Source organism: Hylobates moloch, unplaced genomic scaffold, assembly GCF_009828535.3.
Source record: "Hylobates moloch isolate HMO894 unplaced genomic scaffold, HMol_V3 SCAFFOLD_18, whole genome shotgun sequence".
NCBI classification, from domain to species: Eukaryota; Metazoa; Chordata; class Mammalia; order Primates; family Hylobatidae; genus Hylobates; species Hylobates moloch.
The window spans coordinates 78,188,703-78,205,694 of record NW_026652293.1 but is presented as its reverse complement, the minus strand read 5'-3'; the positions used below and the strand labels follow the sequence as shown (position 1 = coordinate 78,205,694).

The 16,992-nt window shown below is 54.4% G+C and overlaps 1 protein-coding gene across 2 annotated transcripts in view; it reads right to left on the bottom strand.

The window, feature by feature from the left end:
- KIF26B (kinesin family member 26B) overlaps positions 1 to 16,992 on the bottom strand; it is a 568,473-nt gene that overhangs the window by 6,759 nt on the left and 544,722 nt on the right. For both annotated transcript variants that reach the window (XM_032136981.2, XM_058430513.1), the window contains 4 exons: positions 15,264 to 15,426; positions 10,851 to 14,250; positions 1,666 to 1,868; positions 968 to 1,118 (listed from right to left, as the gene is read on the bottom strand). In XM_032136981.2, coding sequence (XP_031992872.1) covers positions 968 to 1,118; positions 1,666 to 1,868; positions 10,851 to 14,250; positions 15,264 to 15,426 — 3,917 coding nt within the window. The remainder of the gene's footprint in view (positions 1 to 967; positions 1,119 to 1,665; positions 1,869 to 10,850; positions 14,251 to 15,263; positions 15,427 to 16,992) is intronic.

The window sequence follows — 16,992 nt, the reverse complement described above, 5'->3', positions numbered from 1 at the left end:
TGGCCGGGGAAGACTGGAAGAGGGGTGGGGCAGCGCAGGGGAGGGGCGGTACAAAGGAGGCCTGCCAGAGGCTGAGGGCCGGATGGGAAGGGGAGGCAGAGGGAACTCGAATGGCAGGAGTGTATTTTACCCCACAGACTGGGTCTTCCAGCATTAGCTCTTATATCAGTGTAATAGCTGGGACCAGATTGAAGTTTTATTTTGTGCTAAATGGAATGGTCAGGAACAAATAAATAAGAGACAATTGAATCCACCTTTCAAAGAGAGCAAAACTGTCCTGAATTGTTATTAGATGGTTACGGTCATCCTGGGCTTTCTATTAAATGGAAATAACACCGTGGCTGTCGCTTTTTTTTTTTTTTTTTTTTTTTTCACTCAAAAATGTTTTCCTTGCTTTCTGGGTTCTCTGCGTGGCTTTTCGAGGACTGTACACTCTACCCTATTAAGGGCTCTATAAATTCCTGTCTATTTCAGGCTAGATATGCGGTGTGATTTTGTGGCTTAGGAGCAGATTTGTAATACAGCCTTCATGTCTGGGTGATCTTCTGCCACATGCAGGGGGAAAAGTCTCATTTTCAGGTGCTTTGGACTGAGACACGTAGAAATAAATAATCTTTCAATATTCACCACCCCTCTGCTGTCCCAGCCCCTCCCGCCCATCCCCAATATTCACCACCCCTCTGCTGTCCCGGCCCTTCCCTCCCATCACCAATATTCACCACCCCTCTGCTGTCCCAGCCCTTCCCTCCCATCCCCAATATTCACCACCCCTCTGCTGTCCCGGCCCTTCCCGTCCATCCCCAGGGGAGTAGGGCTGCTCGCTCGGTGCAACTTCCTCCATTTGATGGGCATCCTGCGACTGAGGACGCAGACGCAGCCTGTGTCGCTGTCGCCCTGGGCTACGCGCCAGCCTGGTTGAGCGGGTGAACCCATTAGTCACAAGGGTGGGAAGGAACCCCGGCCTTACATTCACTGAGCCACTTGTTGGGATCCAGCATCAAATACTGTTTGGTCGCCTCCAGCTCCTTCATCAGCCACTCGTACTTGGCGCGGACCTCAGCGATCCTCTGCTGGCGGTGTTCCAGAATTTTCAGCTTTGCGTTGAAGCACATGACCTCCTAGCACACAGACAGAGAGGAGAAAGCGCCCTTCTGCTCACACCCAGCCCATGCCACAGGAGCACTTGTGAGTATTGTTGATGGAAAACAGGCTGGGCATGGGGACGTGTGGGAGGGACATAGGTGATCTCCACCAAATTTCTGCCTTGACAGACCAGTCAGTTCAGACACCTCACAAGGTAGGACTATGACAGGCCATTCTTGGACAAGTTGAGAAAGCAGGTGGTGGGTGTTCAAGATGGACAAAGGCTAGTTAAGACGGGGAGCCTCAAGGAGCCAGAAAAGCCCCCAAGATCACCAGCCCCCCCCCCCCCGCCCCTGAAGCCTTTAAAACATTTCAGGAAGAGAAACATGGGGCTCTCTCCAAGGCCTCTGTCCAAAGGCCCTCTGCTGGGACAGAAACCCCCTTCCCACCACCCATGCCAGAAGCCCACTGGGAAGCCTGGGTCTGAGGAGTTGCCTTCCCCAGGGCCCTGCCTGGCGCCTGCGCAGGCTTGGTGGGGAGCTGCCACCACGTGGGCGGGGGGTGGGGAGGAGGCTGCCTCACCTTGCTGGCGCCCCCTCGTCGCCGCTGCAGGCGCTCCACGTCATCGATTTCATAGACTTTAATCTCAAAAGGTTCCCCAAGGCCCCTCTGGCTGTTCCTCAAGGGGCCGTCCACCCAGCGGACGCCTGTGCTGTTGGTGGGTTTTCTCACAGGGGAAGAGGTGTCCAGAGATAGTGCTGGGATAAGCCTCCGTCTCTGAGAACCTGAGGAGTGGGATAAGCCCAAAGAGTTAGTCTTTCTGAATTTCAATTTTTTTTTTTTTTTTTTTTTTTTTTTTTTTTTTTTTTTTTTTTTTTGAGACTGGGTCTTGCTCATTGCCCAGGCTGGAGTGCAGTGGTGCGATCATAGCTCACTGCAGCCTTGAATTCCTGGGCTCAAGCAATTCTGTCTCAGCCGCCTAAGTAGTTGGGACCACAGGTGCACACCACCACACCCAGCTAATTAAATTTTTTTTTTGAGAGATGATCTCTCGCTATATTGCCCAGGCTGGTCTCAAACTCCTGGCCTCAAGTGATCCTCCCACCTTAATCTCCCAAAGTGCTGGGATTACAGGTGTGAGCCACTACACCCAGCCTGCATTTCAATCTTTTAAATATTTTGTGGATGCAACGGATGAGGTCATGACAAGCACCCCAGGATCTGACGTAGGGCTAAACACTCCCACTTCCCACCACCCACCTCCACCTTTACTCCCCTAAACCAACACTTGGGCTTTAGCTCAGCAAACTCCCTGAGGAATCTTTAGAACTGCCTCCTAGTTTCCACCTGTAAAACACTGCAGCCTAGGGTGCATCCTCAGCATGGTTAGGTCAAAAGGTCCTAGCGTTTGATGTCATTACAGGAGTTCCAGAAAACACTATTTGCTTAAAACAGCAGCAGCAGCACTAACATGCACTGGTTACGTGCCTGGTACTATTTCACATGCTTCACACATTGTGACAAGGACTGCTAGTTCTCTCCCGGTGTCTATTCTCTTTCTTTCTCAGCAGAAGAGACCCTGGGTATTAGTGAAGCACATGGCTCCCAGAATGGAGACTGAACACTTGCATGGTTACAGGGGACTGAAGTTTTGATGAACGGATGTCAGTTGAAGCATGTCTCCTCCGGGAGACGACAAGGAACGCTCACTACTGTGTTAATTTTCTCTATGAAGTGAACTCTGGGCTCCGAGCTCCTTTTGCTTCATATTAAACCTCACTTATTTTGAGAGGGAGTCTTACTCTGTCGCCCAGGCTGGAGTGCAGTGGTGTGATCTCAGGTCACTGCAGCCTCCGCCTGCTGGGTTCAATCAATTCTGCTGCCCCAGCCTCCCAAGTAGCTGGGACTACAGGCGCCCACTACCACGCCCGGCTAATTTTTTGTATTTTTAGTAGAGACGGGGTTTCACGATGTTGGCCAGGCTGGTCGCAAACTCCTAATCTCAAGTGATCAGCTTGCCTCAGCCTCCCAAAGTGTTGGGATTACAGGCGTGAGCCACTGTGCCTGGCCAAAACCTCACTTTTTAGAGCCCAGAGTTGACTTGTGTATACACCATCACATTTAGTTTCCAACAAAGTGCAGGCCCCAACTAACGAAACTAAGCAACATTGACCACGGGAATAAAGCAAATGTCGGTCTCCTTAGCATCTGAGACACTTACCCTGGGAAGTGACCAGATCAGAGGGGTGTTTTTCTTTTTAAATCAGTCTGATCAAGCTAGCTGACTGTTGGCAAACTGTTTGGCTTTTGTGTGCCTCAACTCTAGCTTCCAAATGGCTGCTGCGTAACAAATGAACCCTAAACCCAGCGGCTAAAACAGCAAACATTTATCTCACATCTCCCTGTGGGTTGGGAATCTGGGAGCAATTTTTGCCAGGTGCTTCTGGCTCGGAGCCTCTCAAGTCGTAGGCAAGCTGTCAGCTAGGGCTGCACTCATCTGAAGGCTTGACTGAGGCTGAAGCTTCCGTTTCTAAGCTCACTCATGTCATCATGGCAGGAGGCTTCAGTTCATTGCCATGCAGGCCTCTCCTACACAGGACTATTTATGACATGGCAGCTGGCATCCCCCAGAGGGAATGACCCAAGAAAGCAAGAGGGGCACCCAGCACAGAAGCTGCAGTGTCTTTTATAACCTGCTTTTGAAAGTGACATACAATCACTCTGCCTTATCCCACTCGACACAGAGACCAACTCTGGTCAATACGGGAGGGGACTACACAAGGGTGTGAACACCAGGAGGCAGAGACCACGGGGGCCATGTTGGAGCCCGGTGACCACAGATGGGATGTGATCATATGGGAAAATGTCTTGGGCGAGAGCCGCCCTCCATCTCCTGCCAACACCCGTGCCAGGGCACCGTGTGAGATGGCAGGAGAGAAAGTAAAAACACCTGGAGAGTGACATTTCACTGGGCTACGACAGCTTCACAGAAATGTCCTGGCGGGTATCTAATTCCCATTGCCTCCTTTCCATGCCATCTAGCAAGCTTGAACTTCCGCACCACACTGATCCCTCCCAAGGTGAAGTGAGTGTCCACTGTCAGGTTAGGTGTGGTTTGGGGGTTAGGAATACCGTTTTCCTGCACACGAATGAACAAGTGTCTTGGATTTTTGTAAAATTCTGAATGTGGGTACCAGAACATCAATCCCGTGAATGGACTGATATTCAGTTCCTGCACCTCCAGCTGAGGCTCCCTCTCCCCGCTCCTGTCTCCCTTCAGACGTGCATGTGAGCCTCACTTAGGTGATGACGAGGGAAGCCAAGTACTGGGGCAGGGGTACTGCGGTCAGGCTGAGGAAATGGAGTGAAGTGGCCTGAAGGAAGTTCAGGGGCAGAGATAGTGCCCTCACATTACTGGAAAGGGCACAGGAAGCGATGGTACTGCTATGCCATCCCTGCGCAAAGACTGACCCGAGGGCCTTGGTCTGGGGCCCCATATAAATAAGGGGTCTTAGATTTTCTGCATGCTCCAGCATTTCCACCTCTCAAGCAGATGCCCAGCTTTCTGCCAAGCCCGGTCTCTGCCAGGGATCCCCTCCTTCCAGGCTGCGAGTGGGGTCAGGGCACCAACAGCTCTAAGAAAGGTACAGGGGAAGCCCCACCCTGGCGAGAGTCGCGTGGTGTCCCATTGGACGCCGCCTGTCTGATCGGGGAGCCGCAGCCAGGGCCAGCCTCCTGCCGATGCCAGTGGGTCGGGCTCCCTTCTGCTTCTCAACCCCTCCCTGCTCAGCAGCCTGGCATTTGGTCCGGGCATGTACAAGTGCAGCATGTTCAAAACACTTAGACTGATACCTGCCAACACAGATTTACCGCATGAAATGGCCCAGATTTGACCTGAGAAAGTCAACACTGATACTTCAGTGAACTTCAAACCAGGACCTCTCCCACTAACAGAGGCTGAACCCACCCCCTCACCCCTCCCATGCCAGGCCTGGCCGACAGCTGCGTGCAGTCAGAGGGGTCGCTGACCCATCACAGTCCATCTTCGTGTATCACCTGCGGCGCTGACCGCCCATGTGGGAAGCTGACATTGGGCCTTCTACTCTTAACGTCCCTGAGTCCAGACAGAAGTCCCCACACGAGTCTGCAGATGCTGCTGCTGAGGTGAAGTGTCGGGAAACATGGGTGTTCTGAGTGCTGAGGCCTCTCAGCTCCCCCTGGGGAATATGCTTCTGCCCATGCCCAAACTCCTGTTCCCAAGAGCCCTCCAGCATAGCTTTCTGCTCCATGGCCCACTGTCTGCATTCTGACTCAAAGTGTAGGCACTAGGAAGACAGTGAGTCAAAAAAGCGTGAAGCACTAATGTTGAAAGGAACTGTAGATATCAGAGCAGAGAGAGAAAGAGAATGTGAATCAATACATGTGAGTTTGTTGACCAGGAAAGAGGCAGCTCCATGATGAAGAATGATGCTGGCTGTATGGCCTGCTGTCATGTTTTAGCTGAAAAGGCAAGTGCTCCCGGGCTGGGGATGAGAAAGAGGCAGGTTCTCCAGGGCCACAAAGCTCTCCTTGATGCCGAGCCTGGGCTTCCTCCTACGTTCTCTGAGATTCTGAACCCTGCGCCTAGGGCCACAGTGTCACCTCACAGCATCAGCACCACCTACTCTCTTTGGGGTTCTATTCTAAGGAGCTTCCTTGGTGTCTGAGAGAATCAATGACTTTCCTCCTTTTTCCCCAACTGTGTATTCAAAAAGGCTCTCATTCTGAACCTATTCTCAACTGGCTCTAGGTTGGTTCTCTTAGAAACATTCTGGAACTCTGAACTCTGACAGCAAGCGGCTTGCCTTCCTCTGGTTTTCATTAAGCCAGCGACCACTGTGCTGCTTGAATTTATTAAAACAAAACCAGGATGTGCCTGAGAACCAAACGAATAGGAGAGGTTGGCAGAGCAAACCACGGTGCCCTCGGTGAGGAGCAATTAGTCACAAGTTTTTGTGCAGCACCCTGGGAACTGAACCTGGTAGCCTGGGAGCTCAGTTCACTACAGGTGCAAGTCACAACTCACAAGACAGGCCCATCAGTCAGTAATGTTGACTCAGCACCAAGAGAAAGGCACAGGGTCTGATCCTTAGAATGACAAAGAAAGTAGCAGACTAGACTCAACATTTAAAGCACTTAGCACCAGCAGGACAAGATACGAGAAATACACAGAAAAGAAGTATGAGCACACTTTTAGGACTACGCTGCCAATCAAACAACCAGCCCGTCAATGAACCAACCAATAATATCCAACGGTAGCCTGCACCAGCCCAGTGCTGGGCACCAAGCAGGCTGGGTCGAGTGCAGAACAGGCCTTGCTCATGGCCAGGCGGGCCAAGGCCTGGGGCATTGCAGAACCTCCATGCTTCCCTGAGAGGCTTCTCTTCAGGCAGACCCTCCCTCACTCCAGGGCTTTTCTGGTGCTGAGCCTCCCTGTGGTGGGAATGAATTTAATTCAGACCAAGGTGCTCATCTAACTGTCAGACTTCCCCATCCAGTCCAAGAAAAGGAAAGCAAGGGAAAGAATCCAAGGAAGTAACACACCAGGATGAGGGTGAAATGTAAGGGACTGGAGGAAGAAAATAGAATTGACATAACATATAATGGATGATGGGCGACGGGGGAGTGCGAGGATTGGGGGCTCAGGGTAGTGGCTCGGCTGGTGTAATTATGGCATCAACTGTGTATCACGGATCGACACCCTCAGCTGCTGACATGCGCACTGGCCAGGACAGACATTCCCTCCCGACCTGGGCTCATTCTTGGCTCTGGGCTATACACAGTTTCATCTTGCTGACCATAGAGGGGCTGGCAAGGAACTGTGGATGGAGCAATGGAAATCCATCAATAAAAGCAACATCATTTCTCTCACTTTATCACATTGTTGGTCAAGAGCCTATAATGACTCCCCATTGCCAACTACAGTAATATATTGATACTCTTTCAGAACCATGTAGAATAGAGAATAATGTGTACTGTTCTTATAGTTCCTGGATGTTCCAGGTGTGCCTGTGGCTTGCGTTTGCTAGTGTCTTGCTCTGCTTGTTGGGACGGTCCCCTCCTTGAGTTAATCTCACTGTGTTGCCCACAGGCCAGGCTCTTGCTGCTGGGAGCTGGTGGTCCCATTCCTGCCTCAGCCTCAATGCCCTGCACCCTCTCTGCCTGTCCCGATGTAAGCACCCTCCCGGACCAAGCTCAATCCCGACGTTTCTCTGCAGCCTTTGCCTGGCAGGATCCTGCTTTGTCTAAATGCCCTCTCCACTTGGGTCTTCGCTACCCCACTCGGCATCTGGCAGTGCACTCAGTTCACTGTTCTCTATTCCACACTTTTCACCCTTTCTCTCCAGTTAGGTTACAAACTTCTTACAGTGGCCTTGTCCCCTGTGCCGGCTGCCTCCACCTCCACCCACACGCCAGAAACGATCACCAAGCTCTAAGAGCACAGAAGATACCTGGTCAATGTTTAACAACTGAAAATAAACCCCACTGGCTACAGATTGCTCTAAGGAAAAGACATCACACGACCATAATATTATTTAAATTATCTGCATAGTCTCATATGATGTGGGCAGCAGAGAGACCATGGCTATTATCTACCAATCTTCTTGTTTTACTTGCACATGAGGAAACTGAAGCTCAAAGAGGACGGTTATTCCCCAAAGGTCACACAGCTCAAGATTCTAAGCCTCCTGCTTTCTAACTTAATTCACTGCATCCTGCTATGGCCGGTGGAACAAGCCCAATCCTGTGCACTCCTCAGCAACATGGACCTCATTCTTGGAGGTCATCACCACGGTGATGTTTGGTCGTTTCTGCTGTTACATGTGCTACAAAGGAATCAGAGAGGTCAAGGTTATTTTCCCAATAATTCTAGTTCATTTTTACTAAGGAAATAAGCATTAAAATTTTCCAAATTCAGAAGCCATCTCAGACAAAAGATGTCTCCTCTCTGGTTCCGAACACCTCTCATAATTGTAAACTCTAGCCGTCTAGTTAGGAATTTCCTTGGAGGAGTTTTATAGCTTCTCTTAAAGCAGTTGCTTTTGATTTATGCTGATCATGTCTGACAGGCACCGTTTCTCTTAATAATAATCATAAATAAGCAAGACAAGGTCACCTAACCTGAAACGAGCACATCTCCACTGCCACATCCATCATGGAGCCTGGACCTACAGCAGCTCATCACAAAGGTCTTCTGCTCTCGGCACTCCACAGGAAATCCCATTTCTAGCACCTGCCCTGGCGTTTTAATTTTACACCGTTGTCCTCCGATAGCCTTTACCTAACCAGAGGCTCCCAGAGGACAGCACTTACGAAAGCACTCAGCCCACAGCAAGGGTGTGTGCAGGGCCTGCTGCCTGCTCGCCAAGCAGTTACTTCACACGTTTCTTTTTTCATCATTTTTCTTCCTCTTTACTCCAATGTAACCGCCAAACCAAAAAATAAAAGTCTCGAAAAAAACCAAAAACCTGTGAAAGCCACGGAAACCATGAAATGGACTGGTAGGCGCAAGGCACTAAATTCGAGTCCATGAAAACACTGTGGGACACTGAAACACACGTGGCCATGCGGCCAATGCCACGCAGTCATCTGGACTTTGAAGACCCAGCCTGCGTGGATTAGAATAACAAGTGTTCATTAACCAGGTACTGGGAAGGCCGGCAGATGCTGTCCTGCTTGTTATTTTTACTGTTATCAATATGTTTCAATGCCCTTGGCCCTGGCCATAAGACACAGCAGCTACTATGTCAACGGAACGGATCTTCCTTTTCAACTTGTCTTAAACGGGGTTCTGCTCCAAGTGCTGTTGCCAAGATTGAGGGGTGAAGTGAAGCAGAGTCAAAGCGTATCAAAAACTGAAGCATACCCCACCTGGCAAGTAAAGACGTCAAGGTACTGACAGCCACGATGATTCCCTACCATGCTTAGAGTCTAACATCCCCACGGCCAAGTTCTGTGATCTGCGATGAGGTGAGCGGATGGGGCTATCCATATTATAAAACTACATCTGCATAACTACACCGTCCCTTAAGGTGGATTTCTTTGATTCTAGGAAGATGAATGGTTTATAATGTTCACTGACCACAGCCCTTACATTTGGAACATTCCAGAGTTTGTGCTCATCTGTGGTGGGAGAACAGGAAGAAGCCACCCCATGACAGAGAACAAGCCTGTGGGGCAGTTGCTGGAGCAGTAGGAAAGGGGAGGCCCTACATCTGTGTCTCGCCCCATCTTTTACTTCCAGATATGCTGCGGGCACGGATCCCTGCAGGGACCTGGCTTCTGAGAGCATGTGAAGAGCCTAGTGTTGCACAGAAGGGCAGCGGGAGGGCAGAGACAGGCCAGGAGGGCAGGAACCCGGGCCACCCTGGCTTCAACCAAGCCACAGAATTGCACGTGGGGTTCTGTGTAAGTTTCATTACTTTTTTTAAGCCCTTAAAGAATGAGCAGGGGTAATTTCTTTGGAAGCGCTTAAGAGCAGAGATGATTCCAGGCAAAATTCTCGAGTAGCTTCAGTTGTTCTTAGGAACTTTTGCCTCTGTCTTTTTCTCTCCTTACCATCATTTCATTTCACCTACCCCAAGACCTCCAGGGCCACCAGCTCTGACCTGGGTCCTCTTCTCTTTGCCCATCATAACTTACTGTCACATGCCACCCAAAATTCCAATTAACAAGACTGTGGGCTTTATATATTAATTATTCTGGCGTACGTGCCTTTTGATAGGAGATTCTTAAAAATGGCAAAGACTGCCTGGGCGTGGTGGCTCACGCCTGTAATCCCAGCACTTTGGGAGGCTGAGACGGGCGGATCACTTGAGGTCAGGAGTTTGAGACCAGCCTGGTCAATGTGGTAAAACCTTGTCTCTACTAAAGATAGAAAAATTAGCCGGGCACGGTGGTGCACACTTGTGATCCCAGCTACTCAGGAGGCTGAAGCAGGAGAATCGCTTGAACATAGAAGCAGAGGTTGCAGTTTGGCAAGATCACGCCATTGCACTCCAGCCTGGGCGACAGAGTGAGACTGTCTCAAAAAAAGGAAAAAAAGAAATGGCAAAGCCTTTCTCCAAAATCATGCATTTCAGGCAGCATGGTATGCGTGGTGGGGGGCACTGCAGGCCCCGTGGCAGGTGCGCAAACATGACCGTCCACAAATATGTTTGGGGTGGAGGTGGAGGTGGAGGAAGAGCCTCGCCCATTCCACCTTCAACGGGACAATCTGTGCGTTATCCCACGTCCCTGAGAGAGGCTGCCAGAGTCTTGCAGGCCACCAACCTCACAGGTAGGGGCTTCTGAAGCCACTGGGTCATGAGGGTAGGTACCCTCACCTGATCCCTCAACAGGCTGTAAACAGTCCACAGGATCCTTGGTGGCTGAGCAGAGGGGCGCAGGGTGAGGGAATGGATGGCGGAAGAACCAGGCTTCCGCCATAGCGAGCAGGTGTGGGTCATGCTGCCATCTGCAGCCGGGCCCTCGCCTTTCCACCCTGCTGAGCACCAAGGGATTCACAGCCCTAAGTCTGATGACGGCACACAGTAGGGCAGTTTCTCACAGAGAACCCTCTGCGGTGATGTCCCTGGCGGAGGCCTGCAGGCTGCCGGGCCGTGGGAAAGGAGAGGCCAGGCCTGGACGCCCCCTCCCCACGGGCACGGGACAGCCTGGCAGTGGGGTTCGGGCAGCTCGCCCACCTGCCGCCCTCCTCACCCGCGTCCCTGTGCCCAGCCGCCTACCTGGATTGGAGCGCTTCTTCGGGGTCTTGAGGCTCCGGCACCTGCCGCCCACGGAGCTGCTGTTCTCGCTCGTGGAGTCCTGCGCGGAGGACGCGCTGCCGGTGGCCTCGCTGTCCCGCATCATGCTCTCGTAGCCGCTGCTGCCGCCGCTGTGGTAGAACAGGGCCGTCTTCCCCATGGCCGGCGGGAGCTCCCCGCTCAGCACGCTGCTGTTGTCGCTGCCGTGGCCGCTGCTGCAGCGGTGGGGCCTCCGCGGGGGCGTGATCTTGCTGTAGGGCGACGGGAGCAGGTGCGCGGCCGCGGGCTTGTCCTCGGCCGGGGCCCCGCCGCGCTCCTCCGCCTCAGGCCCGGCCCGCAGCTGCAAGCCCCGGGCGCCGGCGCTGCCCTGCAGCAGCTCGGAGATGCGCCCATTGACGGCCCGCAGGGGAAGCTTGGAGGCCAGGCCCGAGCTCCTGTTCCTGCTGAGGGACTGCGTGGACCAGGACATGTGCTTCCCCCCGGGGGGCAAGCTGGAGCTCTGGCCCACCGCCTGCGGCAGGGACTTGGTGGAGAAGCTGAGGGTTTTGGTGGTGGAGGTGGACAGGCTGCGCGCTTTGGGGCTGGTCAGGAGGAGTTTGCTTACGGCGGAGATCTTGGACTGGCTGGCCTTGGGCGAGGCCCCGGAGCTGGGGGGCGAGGTCCCAGCGCTGCGGCCCAGGCTCCTCCCCGCGCGGGGCATGGTGCTGTCTTTGCCTGCGTGCAGCCGGGAGCTCACGGAGGACAGGCTCTCGGCCCGCTCCAGGGAGAGGCATTCGTAGTGGCTGACCGTCGCCCTGCCCAGGGAGTTGGTTCTGCTGGCCAGCTGCTCCAGCTTGGCACTGAAGAGCTTGCTGCTGCTGCTGGCGTCCTTCGTCTTGCTGCTAGGCTCGTCTGGGAGGCCGGCCAGGAAGGCGGCTGGTTGGTTCAGGGGGCTGCTGGTGCCGCTGCTGCTGGCACTGTGCTGAGGGCTGGCCCGGTTCTTCTGGTCCAGGCTGGACTTTCGGATAGGGGGCAGAGGGGGAGTCCCTTTGGGCCGAGCCAGGACACAGTGCTTGGGGGAAGCCACCTTCCTCTCCAGGGTAGCCTTGGAGGGCTGGGTGCCCGAGGCTGCACCCACCCCGTTGGTCTCAGCAGCACAGTAATAGAAGAGGCTGTCCGGCTCCTCCTGCCGGCTGGCCTTCTGAAACGCCCTGGGAAGGCTGCTGGACTTGACGCTTTTGTTGGGATGCACGGGGCTCTGGGTGGCCAAACCAGGCAGGGCCACCTCACACCCATCCACGACCCTCCTGCAGTTGTCAGTGACGGGGGAGGCTGACACCTCCCCGCTGCTGCTGCTGAGCCTGTCCCCGGGGCTGGGCTTTCCGTCCTGCTCCTGCTCTGCTCTGGTCTCGGCATTCGAGGGGCCCGTGGCAGTCTCACACCTCATCCCTTCTTCGTTGGGATGAGCATTCTCTTTTTTCACTTCCTCTTCTCGTTTCAGCCAGGGGTCCTCAAATTTCATCTCTTTCTTTGCACTGTTTTCCCTACTCTCCTGGGACGGGGCTAATGTGGGGCCTGCTTTGGGGGTGGCAGTGGGGGCCTCGGACTCTTGGATGTTTTGGGGGCTCATGGCAATGTAGGGGTAAACCGTGATATTGGTCTTCATGGGGATGTACCCCTCGCAGCTGCTCAGACTCGCCGTGTTGGAGATGGTGACCATGGCCTTGCTCAGTGTGGATATGTTGCAGCCTTTGATGGGGGCTGCTTTGTTGAAAGAGTCATCTCCCATCTCAGAGAGGATGAGCAAGTTGTCGGGGCTGGCCTTGGGCTTCTCTCTGCACACCACAGCGGTGTTCTGGAGGCTGCTGACAAACTCCGAGGCCACGGGTTCTGCCATTGCCTCCCCGTGCCCAAAACACGTCTGGGCTATGAAACTGTGGCACGACTGCTCGCCCTCACTGCCCACGCTCATCTCGCTCAGCCAGGAGCTGATGGAAGAGCGTCTGCTCCCTGCCTCCTGGGCCTTCTCATCCAGGCTCATCTTCGGGAGGGGCAGGAACTGTGTGATGCTGACCTCGGAGACGGGGGCCATGCTGGGGTAGCACTCCAGGTCCTCGCTGATGCTGCTGATGATGCTGACGGGCCGCGAACCCGAGGCCAGGGCCTGCATGGAGCAGTCGCTGTTGAAGCTGATGATGCTGGTGGGGCGGCCGCTGTCCAGGAGCCCGCTGATGGCCAGCTCCTCCACCAGCGTGAACACCAGCTCGTCCTCGCCGTTCAGCTCCAGCGGCTGCTGCACCGTCACCATCGTGGTGCTCAGGATCTCCTTCTTGGACTCTGAAGGAGTAGCTGCCTGCTGCTCATCATCGACAGGAGTTTCCAGGAACCCTTCGCTCCCAGCAGACATGGACTTTTTCAATACCTGGGGGCTCATTCCAACCGGGGGCGTACGCACCTCGGGCTGCAGCAAGGCCTCGCTAGAGGCCACGCCGGAATCCTTGCTGGAGGGAGGCAGTGGGGCAGGAGACGGCAGGACCCCCTTCTGGGTGTAGACTTTGCATCTCTGGGAAGGAGAGCTGGGTGGCTTGTACTCCGAGGTCTTGGACAGGCTGGCGATGCCCAGCCGGGGGGAGCCCATGGGCCTGGGTTTGCCTTCCATGAAGCCGCAGGAGTTGAGGCTCTCCCGGCTGCTCTGGAGGCTGGGGCTCTGCACGAGTGGGGAGGTGCTGTGCTGGCTACTGCTGCCCGGGATGCTCCTGGGTGAGGCTGGGCTGGGGCTATGGGCGGGTGCCGCGGCGGGCACAGGTGAGTGACTCCTCTGCATCTTGGAGGCTGGGAGTTCAGGGCCTTCTCTGTCGGTCAGCTGGCCTTCGGACCCATTATCTTCCTTATCAGACTCAGAGAGTGGGCTTGCCCCGGCTGCTTGGCTTAACCGGGGGCCTCTGCTCGCCTGCTCTGGCCCGAACTGAGCAGGCAGTTCTTCGAAAGGAAAGCTGCTGGGCTCCTCGCTGCCGTCGATGCAGTCCAGCCTCTCCTGCAGCTCGGCGAACGTGTTGCACTTCAGGCAGTCCCTTTCTGACTTGCTGGCTGCAGCCTCTCCTGCCTCTGCGGGCCGGCTGTCGCCCCGGGTCTTCTGCAGGGCTGGCACGATAGGGACGAAGTCTGGGGGGCCCTCGTTGTCGGTGAGCTCCTTGTCGGAGAGGGCCGTGCCGTTGGGCCCGATGTAGATGACGGTGTCGCAGGACTGCTCGCTGCTGGAGGAGTAGTCGGGGTCGCTGGACAGGTGAGCGATGGGGAAGTCGGGGTCCACCGTGGCCCTGGTATGGAAGGGTCTCAGCTGGGTGGGCCTGCGCATGCGGCCTTCTTCGCAGGAGCTCTCCCCGCCGGAGGAGCTGGATGTGTACTGTGAGTGAGAGAGCAGTTAATGTGGCAGCCCTTCCGTGGCAGTTTCCCCGGGAGCCCAGCTGTGTGCGGCAAGTGGAGGAGGCCCCCGACGACACAGGCTACTGACGGCCACCCCGGTTGGCCTCCCGCACGTGGGCCACTCGGGGAGCCATGCCAGCGTGCCCGGTCTCACATCACCGCTGCATGTGTGAAGGGGAAGCCCCGTGTGGCACACTGGGGAGACAGAAGCTGCTCAGGGAAGGAGGTGACCATCCAGGCCCTGCCTGACCAGCTAAGGGCTGCTGGGTCACCAATGTTTGGCACTCTGTGCCGTGGAACAGTAGTTAGGAAACACTATTTAAAGATAAAAAAGGTACGAAATGGAGAAGGGAAAAAAAAGGCCCCCACCTCAGCAGCTGCCCCTGCCACTGAGTGGCCACGATGATGATGGTATTCTCAAATACTTGCCACCCTGCCACCATCCTGGCTTGGCCTCTGCCTGAGAAATGAGCCCAGTGATGTCTAGCGGACTCAGTGTCATCCAGAAACCACTGAATTGCCAGGACAAAAGCAGCAGCCAGGGAGTCACTCCCGGACGTGCAGCAGGGGAGGGGCCCTGACAGCAGGAGTGGAGAACCTCTTTGGCGCCAACCCCTTGAAGGACACGGTCTCCAACTACACAGGACCAAGGCTGTGCATGAGAAAAACAGTATTTTCCATCCCTCCAGCGTTTTTCCTCTTGAGGCAGCAATCCATTTATACTCCCTAAAGCAGACCAAGTGCTTCCGCTCAGGGGTCCAGGCTGGGTGACCAGGGCCAGCACCAGGTGTGGGGAGGTGACCTGACTTTGTATCAGCCCCAAGGTTTCCCTGCCCCAGAGTGGACCCTGAGCCACGTGTCGTCAGCTCCAAGTCGCATCTCCTGATGCTGGAGGATTGGCAACGTTGATTTGGCTTTTTCTGACTCCGTTCCAGGGCCCGGCTCCAAAGGCCCCCTCATCCACCACACCCCCTCCCCCCGCGAGCTCCTGACCTTCGTCTTCTTTTTCTTCATCCTCAAGACTCTCGATGCAATCTGGATGGTGGACAGGGTCTCTGCGTAGCTCCCGGCCGCGGCCGAGATGTGCGCGATCATGGTGGTGCGGCAGTTCATGTTCCCCAGAGACTCCCGCAGCAACATGGCGAGCTTGCTCTCTCTGCCAAACAAAGTGAATTAGGCTGCATTAGCGGCCATGCTTCCCCGTGGTCCTCAGGGCAGGGCTTCAGGCCTGCACACGGCCATTTTGTTGTGGGTGGTGGTCCCCCCCCCTTTTTAATGGCATACTAATTAGCATCATTTTCCAGCATGGGGCCATTTGTAGTTGGCAAGCACCGAGCAAGTGCTTCTAACTCCAAGATGGAATTCGTGCAAAGCACCTCCCTTGGCGCTTCTGTCCTGGCTGTGATGGGATGTTCCTGCATGTGTGTGTCTATGACATTACACATAATGAGGCCTGGGAATAGAAACAAGGGGAGGGCATCAGGAGAAATGGCTTTGTGACTGGTGACTCGGCATGCTAACTTCATGTGTGGCCTTTCTCCGGGTTTCCACACACACGCAATCCTTGCAACAAAAAGGAGTCCCCAGGCCACGAACCTGGATTGAAGATCTGTGGGTTTTTAATACCTGCACAGTTCCTTTAGCCAGGAAGCTGCGGCTACTTTATTGGCATTGTCCCTTAACTCGCATATTTGCGCCTAGTAGCACTGAAGGAAAGGGCATTCATATTCCTAAAGACCAGGGGAGAAACACAGGAGAGTGGCCCAGCCAGTCACGTGATCCACAGCAGAAAGCAGCACTTCCTATAGAGAGGCCTCCTCTGGTGCCTTTGCAGGTGCTGTGCGGGGCCACTGCCCTGAGTGGTGATAATGGGGCCCTGGGGTTTGCAGGGAGCGTTGCTAAGTCTTTGAATTGACCTGGAGCAATGGCTGTTTTTCTGTTCCTATACTCGTCCCACCATTTTTCCTGCCTTGCTTTTAAAGGCCTCTGTTTATTTCATCCACAGCACTCATACTCTCAACTGCTGCCAGATGTCACTGCATCTCTGGCACGTTCCTGACCCTGAAAGCTGAGGAAGCCTGTTTCCCATGCTGCGCGCTCACATCTCCATGCTGTGTCTGCAATGCCAGATGAGAGGCATTCGTCCCCATGCCCATGTCTCATCATCCATCCCCTGCAAAGCTCCCTGGAGAGGGACTATCCAGCTCAGCACACACTGTGGGAGACTCAGGCCACTGTCAGCAGAGAGCAGACCATTTTACACATGACCTGCTTCTGGCCTCAGGGAGGGAAGACTGGGGGGTAAGAGCAATAGCTTTTCCTTCCCATCTGGGATCAATTAAGGTGTAAGTTTGGAGATGCTGGGCTAAGCCTCACTTCCAGAGCAATGTAAGAATGTACCAGGGCTTCCCTTCCAGCAAAATGAGCAGTGATGAAAGTGGCGAGGTAAGGGATATAGAGGAGGAGGAGCAGGAGCTGTGAAAGTTTAACTCCTTCAGAACGTTCTCTCTCTAGGCCGCACTCGACAAGGAAGCCAGGTGCCATTCCTGGCACACATTCTTAGCAGAGACGCTGCACCTGGATGTGTCTTGGGCTCTGTCTTCAATATGGGCAGTGGAGGGCGAGTTCTGCTCGGTTAGGTTGTGCTCATATACAATCAGCTCTTGTTTTTCATGGTAGCTGTGTTCTATAAAATATTTGTGAACACTGAATTTGTAAATAC